This window comes from Antechinus flavipes, chromosome 2 (genome assembly GCF_016432865.1).
Source record: "Antechinus flavipes isolate AdamAnt ecotype Samford, QLD, Australia chromosome 2, AdamAnt_v2, whole genome shotgun sequence".
NCBI classification, from domain to species: Eukaryota; Metazoa; Chordata; class Mammalia; order Dasyuromorphia; family Dasyuridae; genus Antechinus; species Antechinus flavipes.
This window is the reverse complement of record NC_067399.1, coordinates 599,816,935-599,835,633: the sequence shown is the minus strand read 5'-3', so window position 1 is coordinate 599,835,633 and position 18,699 is coordinate 599,816,935. Positions and strand designations below refer to the sequence as shown.

At 35.8% G+C, this 18,699-nt stretch overlaps 1 protein-coding gene across 3 annotated transcripts in view; it reads left to right on the top strand.

The window, feature by feature from the left end:
* RGS10 (regulator of G protein signaling 10) overlaps positions 1-17,001 on the top strand; it is a 64,623-nt gene extending 47,622 nt beyond the window's left edge. For 2 of the 3 annotated variants that reach the window (XM_051981536.1, XM_051981535.1), the window contains exon 5: positions 15,851-17,001. In XM_051981536.1, coding sequence (XP_051837496.1) covers positions 15,851-15,997 — 147 coding nt within the window. In that variant the 3' untranslated portion in view covers positions 15,998-17,001. The remainder of the gene's footprint in view (positions 1-15,850) is intronic. The other variant, XR_007951142.1, reaches the window with a different exon arrangement.
* Positions 17,002-18,699: the final 1,698 nt, after the last annotated feature.

The window sequence follows — 18,699 nt, the reverse complement described above, 5'->3', positions numbered from 1 at the left end:
TAATAAGTAACTATTACTAATAAGCATATATATGACAAAATTATGGGTGGTAGATATGTCTCCCAAGTAAGTGTCTGTCACTCAAGATGCTGGATTTTTAAAATGAAATAGCTTTCATTGTGACATGCGTGTAAAGAATTAAAAGTGAAAGACTTTTTTTCCTCCTTTTTTTTTTTTCTTTTTTCTTAAAATGCCCTGGTCCAACTAGCAACTCAACTTAACACCAATTCTGCCCCTTTCTTGCCAGTACTTTTTGTACTGTAAGGGAACCCTATCACTATTTCCTCTGGAATAAGGAAGAGATTTTTGCCAGTGCTGTTGTTGTAAAATAGGCTTATAATTGGTGATTTCTTTGCATAAACCCTTTTATAGAGATCGAGATATGCACACAATTTTTTAAGGGATAGAGAGAACCTCAGTTTCTCCTCTGCAGAGTCTGCTATCAGCAACAATCCAGAGACAGAAGAGAAGGTTCATACTCACAGACATATGTATATGTATGTATATGTAGGAACACATATATAGACACATGTGTTTATGTGTATGAGGATATATGTGTATGTGTATATATTCATGTATGTGTATGTTTGTGTGTTTGTTAAAGAGCTTGTTTCTTACCTTATGAGCTGGACCAATCATTTCCTAACTTTCCTTCTTCACAATCAGAAATTTAGCATCTGGAGCAATTCATTTGAATGGGGTTTGGGAAGGAGGAAGCATCCTTTTAAGAGATTAGTGTGCCTAGATATTATTGATACAAACTGGAGACAGAGGTCATGGAGATTGAACAGAGAGAGATACTGAAAGCTAAGGGTGTGAGAATGGAAAACAGCTCAAATTCAGGTATTGTAATTATCTGGGACTAATGGTGGTGACTTGAAGGACTATAATTGACAGCAATAAGGATCTGGACAGATGCAATAAATTCTAGAGGTCCTCAGTTACCCATAAGGTCAAACCAACTCCCCTATTTGGCATTTAAAACCTTTTGAGTAGGCTCCAACATACTTTTCCAGCTTTATTATTGCTTGTTTCCCTTCATGTATTCTACAATTCAGCCAGTCTGACATTGCTATTTTTCACACACACGGTGCCGTCTTCTATCTCCTTGCTGGCACAGGCAAGACTTCCTTTTGTTATGATACGGGAGCCACCTGCCAGTGGCTGCTGCAGGTCTAACTCAGACCTGTAGAATGGATCTCTTTATGTGAGAGGATGATGATGATACAAGGAGACTGAGAGGCAGTTGCTGTTCTCTGCCCTTTCTTCTCTTCCCTCTTGCCTCCAATTTATTTCATTCCCAATCCACAAGGAACATCTGCGAAGGCTGCTTTGCAACTCCTTCAAATGTTATGATTCACAGCTGTGGAGGCTCTCGGAGAATTGACCTGCCCTTTCACTTAGACATGGTCCTTAACACCCTTCCCTTCCTTTCAGAATGTACTCCCCTCACTTATATTTCCTAGAATCCCTAATTTCCTCCAAAACCCAACTCAGAGGCTATTCTCTTCAAGAAAACTTTCCCGGCTCTTCCAGCTCTTAGTACCTCTCTCCCTCTCCCAAATCATTGTGTAAATAATAGTTCATTTTTATCTTTAGCACAAAAATCAGGCACTTAATAAATGTTTGGTGATTGTGTGAACTTCAAAGAAAGAAGGATGGATGTTGAGTGATGGTGAAGGGAGAAGACCCAAGAGTGGCAGGAGGAATCAATAAATCTGCCAACTCTTCCTTTTAGGAAGTTGGGTGTTGGGTGTTATGAGAGAAGAACGAGCTGTAGAATCGTAGAATTGAACGAGATCTCAGTGGCCATCTGGTCCAACTTATTCAGGAAAAGAATACCTATTATAACACTCAACGAATGGTTCTCTGCTTCGAGAAATCTTAAGGAGAGAAGCCCAGTGCTTTGACACCTCTAATATATAGCAAGTTTTCCTAAGTTTCCCTAAATTTGTCTCTTTGCAACTTGCTCCTTTGTTCCTGTTTCTGTTCTTTGGGATCATCATCTTCATGATAGTCCTTCAAATATTTCAAGAGAGCAATTGCAACCAGTCCTCATGACTTTTCCTACTTCTCTCCTGCCTCAACTCCTGTCTTCTCTAAGCTACATATATGTCTAGTTCCTTCAATAAATCCCATTATGACATCAAACCAAGATCTTGGTTGTCTTCCTCTGGATATACTTCACCTTCTTAAAAGACATTGCATCAGTCCCCAGGCTTGAGCACTCTAGAACAAAGGTCCTTAAAACCTTTGAATCTCAGGAACTCTTTACTCTTTAAAAATTTTTTCAAGGGCATGCCAAAGAGCTTTTTTAAAATGTGAATTGTATCTATCAATATTTACCATAATAGAAATTCATGCATCTTAATATTATTATGAAAATATTCTTGCCTTCTTATATCCTCTGAAGGGGTCTAAGGACTTAGATCATACTTTAATAAGTGAGTGACCAGAGCAAAGTATAGTGAGAAAATTTCCTTCCAAGTTTTAGAAATTATGTCTTTTGTATTAGTTTTTTTGGCTACCATATCATTTTGCTGATGCACATTGAGCTTGTAATCTACTAACACTATCACCCTCAGCTTGTATTTGTGAAGTTGATTTTTTATACCCAAGTATATAACTTTACATTTATCCCTTTTGAATTTCATATTATTATTTAGTAAATATTTATTAAGCAAGCACCTACTGTATTTCAGACACTGTGCTAAGTGCCACAGATACAAAAAGAGGCAAAAGATTGTCTCCAGATATATATAAAATAGAATAAATAGAAAATAAATTGAGAGGGTTTGGGATAGACTTCCAGTAGAAGATGAGCCTATTAGAGCATTCCAGACCTGAAGGACAGTCAGAGAAAATGTGAGGCAAGAGATGGAATGTCTTATTCTTGGGACAGCAAGGAAGACAATATTGGATCACAGTATATAGTGGGAAGGAAGGTATAAAAATCCTAGAAAGGCAGAAATTATTATTAAATAGTTATTATTAAATTCAGGCCAGTGCTCTAGTCAAGGAGTTTTTAGCTTTCTTTATTCTTTTGCAGTCTGGTGAAACCTATGGATCTCTTTTCAGATAATTTCTTAAGTAAAAAAGGAATCAGTGAAAATAAGATGCAATTTTTAAAACATTAAACTCCTGGACCTGCTAAAATCTATCTTTAGATCCCAGTTAAGAAACAGTATTCTATTAAGATTCTTTTGCATCCTGATTCTGGTGTCCACTGTATTATTTATTTCTTCCAGCCTTATTCTACATATAGCTTATTTGTACATATTTGTTTGCTGAGAGTTCCTTGAAGCCAGGGACTATTTTTTGCCTGGAATATAGTAGGTGTTTAATAAATATGTATTAAATAATAATATGAAATTCAAAAGGGATAAATGCCAAGTTATATACAATTTTTCTCCAGCATTATCAGGATAGAAAGGTGAAAAGCAGATTTTAAACTCAAATAGAAGGAAAATTGAAGAGGCAGCATGGAACAGTAGAATGTTAGATTAGAAGGCAGAGGATGTAAGTTCAAGTTCAGGCTCTCCCTCTTGTTATCTGTGATCTTAGAAAGTCACTTCAATATTTTATTATGTGAAATTGGAAAATGAGAGAATTGGACTAGATAATTTCTAGGGTCCAAAGCTATAATACATTGCACCCTAGAGGGAGAAGAGGGATGCGAGTCAATTATTGAAATAATGAACAATAGTTATTGAAATAATGTAGTATTGTACTTGGAACCTTCCTCTAAAATAGCTGTTCCAGATGCAAGGTACTCTGTTTACCCATGTCTACTCACAACTGCTGTCCAGAATCTACCACCAATATGTTTGTGTTTTTTTCTCTATAATTATTCAGAGAATTCAATTAGCTAAACATCAAAGGCATTTAATGAAATAGCATGGTAAGAAAAGTTGTGATAGAATATACCTCTCCCCACACTTACAGCATCTCTTTCACAGATGTCTACTAGAAATAGTGATGTTGGTCATGAGAGAGATCATGAATGGAGGACATATGCAGTCAGGAAACTCCTCCCTCTAATAATATAGAATCACCTGGGGATTTTGTTGCACAGTTCTCAATGACTTACTTCTTGATGAGTACAGTGTGTTTGCTGGATAGGTTGTCCTATTCGTTTCTGTTGGTTTTGTGATGTCTACTAACTCTTGGGTGAATTGTCTGCTGGGAGTAGTTCTTTGTTACCAACCTTAGGGTTTCACCTTTTCAAGGCTATAATTGCCAATTATCTCAGCTCTAGACTGTGAGAGTATAGCTAGAACCCTGGAATGATAAGGGCAGGATGATAGGTTTCAGTCATAGCCACTTTGCTTTGTTAACAAAAGTCAAGTCATAGTGTCCCTAAACTAAGAATAAATATTTTTTACTTTAGAGATTGCAGCTATCTGTTCCAGACAACTGTCTCATTTAATGTTAGACAATCTCCAGTCTTCTCCAGCATGGCAGGTAAAGGATTTGAACCTGAACTGAGGCTAAGAAGGCAAATTCAGTTCTCCATTCATTAATGCTTATCTGATGGGAGAAAAACCTCAATACTTTGATATTGTATTTTGAGTGGGTGGGTGGGAACTTCAGTCTCCTTACCTCAACATTTTGAATATTTAATTCTGTATTCTGGCATTCATGAAATAGGAGTTTTCCCATTCTTCCTTAGTTCTTTTCCAGTATATTCCCTTTCTCTCTCTTTCGTTCCTCTCTTTAAACCAATAAGACAACAAAAGCACACCTAGGTCTGGTGCTTGTCTTATTTAACCCCTCTCTGTGACCTATGAAGACAGTGAGATTCTGAAGGAACTTTGATCTCCTTCTTCCATTAGAATGTAAGTACTTCATATGGAAATATATTTAACATGATTGTACATATATAACTTATATAAGATTGCTTGCTGAATTGGAGATAAAAATTTGGAACTTAAAATCTTACAAAAATAAATGTTGAATATTTAACATGTATGCGTTTACTTGCCATCTCTGGAGGGGTGGGGGGAAGGAGGAGAAAGGAACTGAAGGTTTTGCAAGGGTCAATGATGAAAAATTACCTATGCATATGTCTTGTAAATAAAAAGCTACAACAAAAAAATATGAATGTTGAAAAATATCTTTTATTTGCAATTGGGGAAAGTACTATTAAGTGGGAGTGGGGAAGCATGTTAATACTTTATCATTGTTTAGCCCTTTCTAATTGTTCAATTTCTGGCTTTCTGTTGACTCCTGTGCTTCCATTTCAAAGTCTCTTGAAAGATTGTGTTAAAATGTATTCTAGATTCTTTCTCTTTCCAATAGAATTATATTCAGTTTATGGAGGTTAAGTTATTCTTGGTCGTAAGTCTTTGTTTGCCTTTTGGAATATCTTTTCCCAGGTTTTCTCTCTTTTGTAGTAAATTACCAAGTATTGGTTGATTCTTATTTTACCCCATTGGTCCTTGAATTCTTTCTTACTGGATTATTACATTAATTTTCTTTGACTTAGACCCTCTGAATTTTAGCTGTAACATTCTTTTGGGGTTTTCAGGTTGAGTTTCTTTCAGAAGATTATTGTTGGAATCTTTCTATTTTCACTTTGCTCTCTAGTTCTAAGAGCTCTGGGCAATTATAAAGTATGACAACTTGAAATATGGTATCCAGATTTTTTTGTTTAATCATAGTTTTTAGGAAGTGCAGTGATTCTTGAATTATTTCCCCTTGACCTATATTCCAGGAGTTTTGAAATTCAATCTTATATTTTCTTTTATTTTTAAAATTTTATTGTAATATTTCTTCTTGTCTTATTTAGCCATTAAATTCTCTTTATCCGTTTTCTGTTTTTTATAGAGTCTGCTACTTGGATGAAGTTTTCCACCTTCTTTTCTATGTTATTTATTCTTTTTTGAATGTTTTCCTCCTAAACTCTCATTTCATTTTTTTATCTTTTCATCCTCCCCCCACCCCCCCACATCCCCTTGTAAATCCTTAAGGCCAAACTTAATCCACCCTTCTGTGGCTTTGCTTATAATTGATATGGAATTACTCTCCTCTTCTAGATTTACCTCAAGAGTTTTCCTAACCCAATTTACTTCTTATTTATGCCAGTGTTTTGGTTTATTTACTCATATTTGCAGCCTTGGTTCATAGTTTGGGGTTTTTGTACTAAAATCAAACTGTTGGATCAATTGGATAGGCCTTGTTTTGCCCTGCCCACTGTTGTTTAGATGCTGCTGCTTTGCTGAATTGGGTGGAGTAGTGGGCATTAGGACTCATTTTATGCCTCAGTCCTTGGCTTGGGTCTCAGTTTTCTGGTGGCCCAGTGCAGATTCAGGCCTTAGTTAGTCTTCTTCTCTTTGCATGATCTTCAATTAAGAGTTGAGTTTTCTCTCAATTAAGAGAAAAGAGTTCTTTTTCTCTGGCTTTTTGAAGCCTCAGTGGGTTGTTGGATATTGCTTTGGTCTCAGGTGCTGCTGGCATCTAGGTGCTGAATTGATATTGTCTCCTGTTGTGAATTTCATTACTCCAAGGAGTTTGCTGACTGACATTTTCTCCCTGCTCACTGACCTGTTGGGAATGATTCTGTCACCTATTTATGTTCTGAAAGACTGGAACTGGGATTTATTTTCATCTGCCCAGTTACTGGAGCTGCACTGGCTTTTAATATCCTTTTGCCTGAATACCACTGGTTTTCAGACCCATTTGTGGGAGTTTTCACTGATTCTCCTCCTCTCATTGTCTTGAATAGCTTTTACCCTTTTATCTTCCTCTTTCTGTGTCTGGCCATTCTTTTGGACAGTTCTGGACTATAAGGAGGATTTTCCACTTCTTTTAGGATTTTTTGGGCTTTCATCAGCTTTTCTGAATATGTTTTCAAGTATTTTCTATGGGAGAGCCAGGATTTTCTATGATTTTCTATTCCCAATGCCATCTTAACTGAGAATCAAAAAAAAAAAAATTTTTTTTATAGACCAAAAATAATATTGGGTATCAGTGGGGGAGGGTCAGATGCTAAATTATCCTTTAAAAAAAAAAAAAAAAAAACTTGGCTGAAAGGACTAGAAGAGTATTTTTATTTATCTTTATTTATTTATTTATTATTTTTTTTAAATTTTAAATTTTATTTTAAGAGTGTATTTTTAAAAAGGAAAGAAAATAAATAGCTTAGGACAGAAAGTGGGGAAAGGAAGCAAATTAAAACCAATCTCTCTGCCTTTGCTTTGGTGATTCAAGTTGAAAACCAGTGGATGTTGAATCTGGCTATCTTAGGCCTCCAACATCAAGCTGGTTATCTTCCTCTTAAAAGCAGCATTATCTTCTTCTAGACAAGAAAGCATTTTAAAAAACAACCAGCCTTAGGGGTGATTTCTGAATTAGCAAAGTAAATTCTAGCATCTACCTTTATAGGTTAAAATTGTCCAGACTTTGTCAGTACATGTTAATATTTCTGTACAAGCTTTTATAAAGTCTTGCATTGGGATTTCAGTTCGCTTTGGAAGAACATTGAAAGTTCAGTTTTAAAAGAGCCTGGGTGGGGTGCAGCTAGGTGGTGCAGTAGATAGAGTACTAGCCCTGAACTTGGGGTTCAAATCTGACCTCAGACACTTAACATGTCCTGACTGTGTGACTCTGGGCAAGTCATTTAACCCCAATTGCTCTCAGGGGAAAAAAAAAAAGCCTGGGTATCTCTGCTTTAGTCCATCACAAGATCTATTCAGGAAACTTCACGAGAGAATTTGAATTAAGAGCTTTTGTTATTTTAATTCCTGTTCTTAGCTTCACTTTTTCCTCATTCTCCAGAGCAAACCTTGGTCCTGACATCAGAAAAATGCAAAGCAATCTGAATCTTGGGATGTTACCATTTTACATTTCACAAAACCAGCACCCTTCATGTTCTGCCAATCCTATAATCACTTTATTATGTGGAAATGTTCCTCTCCTTTTTCTTCCCTTCCCCCCTTGGCTTAAAGCACGTATGTTTGTTGGGAGTTTTCAAACTGCAATTCAAATGTCAGAAGACTTTGCTGAGTGCAAAGATAGTGACTACACATCCTGTATTTTTCTTTTCTTTTTCTTTTGAGACAGTCTCAACTTTAAGAAAAGAAAGTGTTGGCTGTTTTTTTCTTCTTTTTTTTTCTTCAGAAAGTACTCTGCAAAAAGAATATGATTTATAGAACCTTATGTCCTGATTTTTTATTTGGAAAATATGACACCTGTAGGTATGCTCCAATCTACTCTTAAACTATAAACAATCACATTTTTTGTGCAAGTTATAAACAATCATGTTAAAATACGTTTATATTATACTCATTCAGTTACTAATTTTTTTCTCCCTCTCATTTCTTGCTTATATCTCCCTGAAATAAATATAGTGAAGGATTTTGACAGATAGGAATCTCCTCCCCACCCCACTCCCCCACCCCCGCCAGAGAAAGGGAAACAAGTTGCTTGAAGAGAGGATTCATTAACTTCTTCGTTGTAGTTTTTTTTTTAAGTTTTAAATTCTTATTAATCTTAGAATATAACTTGCCCAGAAAATAAGGTTTAGAGCTAGAAGGAATATTAGAGATTTTACAAACAAGGAAACCAAGTGAAGTAATAGTGGTGAATTTGGCTTAGAGCTTTTCAAGGGGCTTTATTAAGTGTTTATGGACCATTCAGTTTAGTCTTCTCATTTTCCATATGCTATGATTATATCTCTATAAAAGATTATTTACTAAGTAATGAATTTTAAAAGGTTTAAATTTAACTTTTAGATTTTTCTTTCTTACAATAAATGAGGTAGTATTCAAAAATTATGGGAGGGAGGAGAAGGAATATTTTCAAATGTCATTTTAATTTTGCAGCAAGCCATGGGGAAATACCAGAGCTGAGAATGGGAAGGGAAACTGAGGGTGGTGGGGAAAGCTACGGGTTATAAAATATGCTGCTCACTTTTTGATGTGCAATGGTTGTGAGAAGTTGCATGTCTACATCAAGGATCATTTCTCATTTTGCAGAGGGCATCCAACCTCCAGCTGCTTATAGGGCTAAATTCCAGTGCAGCAATGTTCAACAATTTACATTCCAGGCCCATAGCTCACTAACAGCCTGTAGTATATGTGCCAAAACCCAAAGCCCTTCTGGGCCACAACTATCTGGCAAAAAAAGGGCACCTGACCACAATTTACATTCAGCCTAATTTTTTTTTCATTTTTTTTCTCTATTCTCTTTCTTTTGATTTTATATTTCTACTTTGTCTCCTAGTGTGAGCTTGACAAGTTACTCCTTTTGATCTTTCCCATTATTTTCTGTTTTCCCTCCAACAATCAGTAAATTGACTCTTAGGTTCATTCTTCCCAGTGTAATCATGGTATAGTTCAGAATTAATGATGAACTAGCCAATGTACCCAGAGACTCCTAATATCTTTAGGTTATATGGGATTGATATATATATTTATAGATACATCTATATTTGTAGATATATATCTATATATATGTGTGTGTGTATATGTCTTTATACACATATAAATACACACATATCCATATACACATTATATATACATATATATGTCTGATTTTATTACATACATACATGCATGCACTTTTTCTATCTATCTATCTATCTATCTGCCTATCATTTCTTAGTTTTGCTGCTTGACCTCTCATTAGTTGTATAACCTTTCTAGGCTTCAGTTTCACCATCTGTAACGTGAGGAAACTGGCACAATCAATAATGCTAGACTTAGAAGTCAGGAAATGTGTTCAAATTCTGTCTCAAATCCTGAAAAAAATAAACTTGGCCCTGAAAAAAATAACCTCGCCTCTTGCATCTCTCAGATTCTTCATCTTAAAGCACCTATTTCACAAGATTGTTGTAAGAATCAAATGAGATGACAAAACTTAAATCACTACATAAATAGTAGCTAAATGCTAACAGCTCTTTAAACTTTGCCAGAAGCTTTACAAATATAATCTTATTTGATCCTCACAACAACTCTGGGAGGTAGTTACTATTATTATCTCTGTGTTACTGGTAAGGAAACTGAGATAAGCAGCAAGTGACTTGCTCAGGATCACACAGCTATTCAGTGTCCAGGGCTTAGCTATTGTCAGTATATGATCTTTTAGTTTCTTTCTAGCTCTTAGACTATATCAGTTCAGCTTATCCATCAGCATGATGCCTTGGATAGAACTGCATTCAACCCAATCAGTCCTCCTTTAGCTATCTTCACTTATTCATTTTCCATCATCTTGGCCCTAACCCTTATTAGAGACCAGGAGATAATCTAGGATTTCTGAGATCCATTAAAAAGAAACTTATTTACTGTCAATATTGCCTGCAGGCAAGGCTGGCTTAGGCACTGAACTCTTTGGTTAGAAGAACTTTTGAAATGTAGTGGGAAGTTTTGGATCTTTGGGATCCTATTGAATAATGAATGTAACAGGCATCTTATAACCCAAGAAGATGAAGACACTTAGAGAATCCTAGAATCTTTGATTCAAAAGGTTAATTCAGAGTTAAGTCTGACTTACTTGAATAAGAATCTCCTTTAGAACATACTCCAAATGGTTTTCTAGTCTTTGCTTTAAAACCTCAAGTGAGGAAAATCTGTTGTCTTCCCAAAGCATCTTGTTCCATTTTTGTTCAGCTTTATTTATAAAAATACATCTTTCCTTTCAACGTTATATGGGTCTTAGACTGATAGCAAAATGATTTAATATAATTGAATTATAGAAACTAAAGAAGTGGCAAGGCAACCAGAGGAGAGGACAGGAGACAGAGGACATGCCAGTTGGGTCAAACTCAACTTCCCCCAACTTCTCTTAAACCCTAGTAGAGAAAGTCCAAGAGCCTGTGAACTCTTGGAAGAGCAGCAACACTGGTGCATACTAGATCACCTGCTCTTTTTTCCAAGCTAATCCTTGCAGCTAGCATCCAGGAGAAGGGCCCTACCATTCCTTTTCCTACACCAACTGCAACTACTTCATATGGATGATCCCCAAAGCCGTGAAACAGCAGAGTTTTACCATATCATCTGTCTTGTCCCAGCTCATTTCTCCCATCATCCAGGGATGCAATTCTTTGTGGACATGCTACCTCTGGGGGATGCCTCTATAGATATTATAGCTCTTCTGTTCTCAGAAGACACAGCTATTGAATCTCTAGAAAGGAATCTTGTCACCACCAAAGTCCCTGACATCTTTAATTATTTCTGCATGAGAAACAGATAAATTTTACTGCTGATGAAAATGGCACCAAAGAAGGTACATTCTTCTTTGCTATTGGGCTAAGCAACCACTGGGTTTTTCCATCTGACATGCAGCTAACATTTCTTTTTTTGTATTTTCTCTCTTTTTTAAAATAAGAATAGTCATATTTTTCTTTTCTATCTGCAGTCTTAGCCTAATGTTATGTACATAATAGATTCATTAACGCATACATTATTTGGCATTGAAGAGAACTCCAGGTCTAATTTAATAAAACTTTCTTTTTTTTAGCCAGTGAAACATTTCACATCTAAACAGGGCGGGCAAGGTTTTTTATGTTATCTTGTGAAATATTTGGGGTACACCAGAGCTGCCCGACAAAATGGTGTTTGATGACACAAGAAAGTATTGACTGAAATATCTCATCCTTGTGTTCCCTGGTCCACACCCACTTGAAGCTTCCATCTCTTGGTTGCTGTAATAAGTCGTGTTGGTCCATTAGTATCTTTTTTCAAAACATTTATACATTTTAGCCTGGTTTTTCTAGTTTTCACTAAAACAAGATAAACTTTATCTCTTTTACCTTTTACCATACTTCTGCCCACCTGTTATGGCTCCAAGTAAAGTTTTTTTTTTTTTTTTTTTTTTAAACTGAGGGAGTTGCTTTGCAGCATCTACCTTAGGCAAACAGGATGTTACACCCACACACATGGAAAGTTCCTATAAAACATTTGAGTTGTACTTAATCTTTCTCTGATTTGTGTGTCTTCAATTTAAATTTGTCTCTTTTTCTGTATAAACAGGAATGCGTGCTCTCTCTCGCTCTCTCTCTCTCTCTCTCTTTCTCTCTCTCTCTCTCTCTCGTTCTCTCTCTCTTCCCTCTCTCTCTTTCTGTGTGTGTAAATTTTTTTTCTCTGTCCCATTATAAATTGTTTTCATTTGTCACACTTGGCATATCCTATTTATTAAGTCAGCCAAATATCCACAGATTCTTGGAGGCTCTAGTGACCTGGAAAAGTATGAAATGTAGTCAACAGTGGCTCATGGCTAAGTTGGTGATTAGTCTAGAACCCAGAGCTGAAGCAAGAGGAGACTTTTGTGGTGGGTTATTTTTTCCCCAAGCATTTGATTTTTATCTTTTTGACAAGAATTTTTACCCCCACATTTCTCTCAATCTAGGCAAAGTCTAATTATATATTAAACTATTGCAGGCTTACCTCTCATCCCAAGAAATCTTATCAAAGGTCAAAGATAAAATTGCTGTTAAGAGGTAGGGAAATGAAAAGAGGACTTCAATTGGGGAACTAGCTTTTGAATAGGATTATTAGAGATGTTAGGAAAGGTTTGAAAGGAATCTAAAGGATACACACATGGGAATTTAAAAAATAAGAACAACAATCCTCCCTTGTTTCATGAATTATCTTATGGTAAAAATAAATGCTTTGGAAATGCTTAAGATAATCACTTTTAGAGAGTTGTGCTTTTTTAAAATAACATACATTTGATAAATATTCAGGGTATTAGAAAAGTGTCCTGTTCCATTTTTCAGGACAACCAATTTTCTCTCCCCTCCTTCCTCTAGCTTTCCTGTGCAGGGGTTCTGGAAGAAATTGGATATCTATTTGTTAGAAATGTTAGGGGATGGCTCATGGCTCATGCTTCATGCAGGGATAGAAGTCTTAATATCAGGTTCATGAAGTTGTGGCTTTTAAGAAATATTTTGATAACTCAATATACAGTTTCCTTTGTAATAATAAGCATTTAAAATATTATTCTGAGTCATTTTGGCTACAAAAATATACAATTTACTACAAAGAACCTATGAAGGAAGATACTTGTACATAATAGATTTGCATTTTTTTGTGTGCAATCATTTTAAAATATTCTACTGTTATGGAAAATCTTGTTTTATTTCATACTTTTTAAAAAGACCCTCATTATTCTGAGAAGGGAATTGTAAGTTTTTACCAGATTGCCAAAGGGATCCATGAGACAAAAAACATTCAGAAGCCCTGATGTCAGACTAGATGGTCTCTAATGTCCTTACGATCCTATGATTTTGAGAAGCTAGACAGCATTTCAATTTGTTGTGTGTGACCTGATGCAACCAGAGAACTGGCTTTGATTACCTCCATCATCATGATAATTTAACTTTGTTATCTTCTCATTGAATGTGCCAAAAGCCATGTTTAAAGGTATATGATAGATATCACTCAAAAAGGGGTTTTCCCTGCATGGGGCACATTCCTTTATCATCTGAAAATGTTTCTTTCTACTTGTCCTCTTAAAATCTCTGTCTTTTTTTGTTGGACAAGCTTGTGATGCAACTAATGCAACTGTTACCGTTCCCCTTTTTTATAAAGTGAAGCTTATATTAATGAGAATTGATGCATTTACTGAGTGGCAGAAATGAACCTGGAACTCCAATCTTCCAACTTGAGCCCAGCACTTTCCACTGGAGCTCAGTGCTCAGACAATCTATTCACTGTTTATTCAAGATCCTTTTAGTTTTTCATGGAATGATTGATTTGAATGATTTCCATCATGGAGATGTATGACACAGTCAGTCTTACCCCTTAGTTTTTTGTTGTTTAAGGCCTGTTCATGTTTTCTTTTAAATGAATTCCTCCTGAGAGTTTCTCCTTGGCCAGAATGCTGCTTTCCTGCCCTGAATATGCAACTGTCTTGTTTCTTGGCAAAAATCTTAGCTATGTTTGGAATCTCAGACATCATCATAGTATTGGAATCATTATGTCATGTGATACCATAATAATAATACGATGACCAGCATTTCTACAGCCTTGATTTTTATTCTAAAATGCTCTAACCCTTTCAGAAATTTAGCGAAATAAGACCTCTATTATCTTTCCAGGTAAATTAGAAAGTATTATAAGATTTTTTGATACTATGTTATAAATCAGTGTTGGATGAAAATAAAGCTGTAATAATATCTGACATAGACACAATGCTTTCAAATTTGCAAAGCCTTTCACTTTTTTAAATCTCCACTGAGATACCCTTTTTGTTTTCAGTTCTTTAATGCTTTATAAATTATTTTATTTGATTATAACACCTCTATGAGGCAAGTGGTACAAGTGTCCCTATTTTAACATCAGAAACTAAGACTTGCTCAGACAGGCTAAAAGGCTTGCCCAAGTTTACAAACCACTAAGTTTTAGAGTGAGGAGGTAGGTGGTACATAAATCTCCAAGCCAGGAGCCAGAAAGACTCATCTTCATGAGTTCAAATTCGGCCTCAGATACTTCCTAGCTTTGTGATCCTGGGCAAGTCACTTCATCCTGTTTACCTCAGTTTCCTTCTCTACGAAATGAGAAGAAAATGGCAAATCACTGCAGTATCCTTTTTAAGAAAACCCCAACTAGGATAACAGACAAGATTGAATAACAACAAAAAATACTTTATATTCTGGTACATGTATTCATAGCGATCAAAAGCATTCAGGGAAGCTGCTTACTCTGGCACAAGCTATTTATTACCTTAGAGTATCAATTTTCTTTTACTCTGTGTATATCTTTTCTCTCCATAAAGGCCATAAGCTTATTAGAAGTAGAAATGGTATATCCTGATAAAGTAGGGTTTTACAGAAAGAACATTGAACTTGGGGTCAGAAAGTATATCTTGAGATCTTGGCTCTGGCCTTTATAAGATTAAAAAAAAAGGAAAGGGAGTAAGCATTTATATTGCACAGACTATGTGCTAGGCATTGTGCTAAGTGCTTTATTATCTCATTTGATCTGCACATGAATCCTGTTAGGTCAGTGCTATTATTACTGCCATTTTATAGGTGAGGAAAATGAGGTAAACAGAGGTTAAGTGACTTATTTGCTCAGATTCACATGACTAGTAAATGTCTGAAGCAGAATTTGAATTCAAGTCTTCTGATTTCTGGCCTAGAACACTGTCCCACTGGCTGCTTTAGATGCTGAGTAACTGAGTAACCACCCTTATCACTTGATCTCTCTGGACCTGTTTTCCCATCTTTCAGATGGCTGGGGATATCTGTCCTGCCACCTTTCAGGGTAGTTGTGACCATTAAAGTAGATAGTGAATACCAACTAAAAACATGAATCTGCTATCTGAATTGAAGATGGCATTAGTCATGTAAAAGTCTGAGTATCTCGCAAACAAGGCAGATGAGAGATGCTGAGTTCAGTTGACCAAGCATCTCTCAAGTATCCATGATAAACAAAGTTTTGTATTTAGCACTGGGGAAGATATAAACTTAGTGAAGACTTTGCCCCTGCCTTCCTGAGCTTGCAGGTTTTAAATGGGTTTCTGTAGTTTGTCTTCTTTGTTCTTAAAGAGGACCACAGCATCTGGGAGGTCATGCAAGTGAGTTGGATTTAAGTGAGGGTGGGCTGTGCAAAGTCTCCAGCCTCATTCTCTTCTTTGGGGCTGTCTGGGTTCAGGAACAAGGTATGGAACAAGCAACTGGAGATGGTCCTAGATGTAGCGGGAGATCTTGCCTCCTTAAGGTAAGGTCTTTAACAGGTCTCAATTTGACTGAGCGATATCCCATCAGGGATTAAGGCTAGCTAAGAACTGAGGCAAAAAATGAATGTATGAACAAATATAACTGTAATGATAGATTAAATAGTTGTTGATTCATGTGTTGACTCAATCACCTATAGTTATCAATTTTTTTTCTTTCACTCCTCAGATTTTTAATCTCATGAAATATGACAGCTACAGCCGCTTCTTAAAATCAGATTTATTTTTAAAACACAAACGAACTGAGGAAGAGGAAGAGGATGCATCTGATTCCCAAACTGTAGCCAAAAGAGCTTCAAGAATTTATAACACATGATCTGGAGAAGAGTGAGAACTGGCAACTGATTTTTTTTTTTTTTTGAACTCTCAGGAACCATGTGGCATGTAGAACTGCTTAATTATCTATATATGGACTAAGAATTATGAAACCTATTTGTGGTATTGTGTGTACCTTACTAATTGCTTGAACCATTAGTTTTGCATGAAAGCTAATCTTGCCCAGTGTCCTTGAAAAAAAAGCTTTTCCGGCTTTTCTCAAATGACTGAGAGACTCTTTGATGTTTGAACATATTCAATATTTGAATGGATTAAGATGCTTCCAAAAAAGTTTGTTTTTACTTAGGATAACAGAATATTAGAGCTGGAAGACACCTTAGAGATCTTTTTTATTAAATACTTTCTTCTCTATTATTTTTAAACAGAATGGGGCACTAAGGCCCAGGGAAGGGAAAAGAAGGAACTTATTTAAGGTCGCACAGCTAGTTAATGCCACATAATATGCTTATGGAAAATAGATAGACTTTGCTTTTTCATTTTTTATCCAGATACCCTCAGGAGGATATTTGGGACATTTTTCCATATTTGTCTTGCTAATTAGTCCAGGAATTAGTTGTTTAGATGGTTTATTTATTGGTCATCATAGAGCTTATCAATCATGCAGCCATGCTTTTTGGGTCTAAATGCTTCTTGAATGCAAGTATATTAATGAAAAGAAATGAATTGTCAACAGCTTGTAAAGATTTGGGGAGCTGTATATGTCTGTGTAATCAAAGAGTTATTATTTCTTCTGTCTGGATTTATGTGTGTAATCAGTGGGTTATTATTTCTTCTGCTTTTCCCTTCCATGTTTCATGACATTTCATGCAATAGGCTATTAGCCTTTCTGAGAAATCTAGCCATATAGCCCATCTTGACAGAAATAAGATCTCAATTGTGAACAATAAATATATACATGGAAAACACTGCAGGGTCCCCGTAGCAACATAAGCTATAGTGTAATGAAAGAATAATATTAAATGCATGCTCAAACTCAACTTAAAAGTGACTTTTGGTTCTTTCTGTTCCTCTGTGGATGGTTCTCCAAAATTATGCTCTTCAATTCTACCTACTTTCTCTATCTCTTCTCTCTTCAACTTCCTCCCTCCGCCCTACCCAAAAGAGACTTTTTCCCTTAAAGTGATAGGTTTTTTCAGTACAAGAGGTCAGATGATGGTTTTTTGAAAGACCTCACACTGGAAAAGGGAATTCAACAAAGGAGGAGGGGCCAGCACATCCTACAACCTCCTAACATCAGACTGAGAGACTTGGGGAGAGGCTTTGGCGTGGAGCCCAGCAAAGCCAGGCCAAACCAGGACTAGCCACACCAGCTGTTCTCCCTTATTTAGGACAAAGCAATAGAATTAGGAGGTGAGTGGGTGTTTGTCACCTTCCTTTCTGGACATGCATATAGTTCCCAAATAATTCTCTAATTCAGAATGGTATGGATGGATTTTTTTTTTTTAAGCACACTTGCCAGCCTTAAATCCATGTGTTTAGAAACAAAGAATAAACCATACTATGGGCTTTCCAACCTAACATTTATAATTTCCTAATTCCAGTAGTATAATTACTTTAATGTGACTTATTATATCTCAAGGACTGAAAACACACACACATACACACACACACACACACACACACACACACACACAAAAGAATCTAGGTATAAAATCATAGACTTTCAGAGCTAGAAGGGATCTTGAAGATAAAAGTTATATTTATATAGAGAGAAAAAAGGTTCTACTGGCAGGAAATGAATTAGGTAAGTTTGAAACTTTTATTTGTTTCCTGGTTAAAAGCCCCTTTTTCTACTGCATAAATGGAAGATTATCATAAAAGCACTTATGACTAACTTTCAGTTAACCAAAATTCTCATTTATGTGGTCTGCTCTCTATTTCATCAGAGTTTAAGTGCCAGCGACACAAGTTGGCAGGCTACCCTACCTTAAAAAAATTTTTTTTAGAGTGTGCTGTGGTCTTTACATATTTAAACCAAACTCAACATTTCTGAATCTATCCTGCACTGAAAGGAGATATTTCAAATTCTAGAATGATGATTTGTTTTTCTTTCTCATTAGAATGATGATTCTTAAAGAGTGCAAGATCTCCACTCATGGAAGAAAGATGTAATTACAAAGTCAAGAGAGGATACTAATGCATTTAGAAAAGCAAGGTGTAGGACAGAAAGTTCTTGAAGATAATTTCTTTGAGGGCAGGAATTATTTCTCATTGATCTTTTCATACCTAAGATACTTATTGATTATTTGTTGAATGATTGAATGAGAAGAAAAATTAGGTAAACAATTCATTCAACAATTAGGTGAACAGCTCATTCCCATTATATCAGTGATGGTTTGAGAATGATGATGTTGGCTATTGCATAGGAATAAGAATCATCAATAAGAAGTGATCCAACAGATGAATTCTTACTCATAAGGAGCATGCTCTACAACAGTTCTAGGATCACAGAAAAAACTTTTAGTTTCTCAATTTAATATTTTTAGTTCTTGTGTGTTTGAGTAAACATAAAAGCTTTCTCATGACATGATTTTTAATAAACAATTGAATTTATAGAATTTTATACATAGTAGGTATTCAATAAATTTCTGATGAGTGGATGAATGAGACTATCAAAGATATAAATCTTGGCTAAAAATAGTAAAGACCTTGGTAGTTAAAAAAATAGAAGCATGTTGAAAT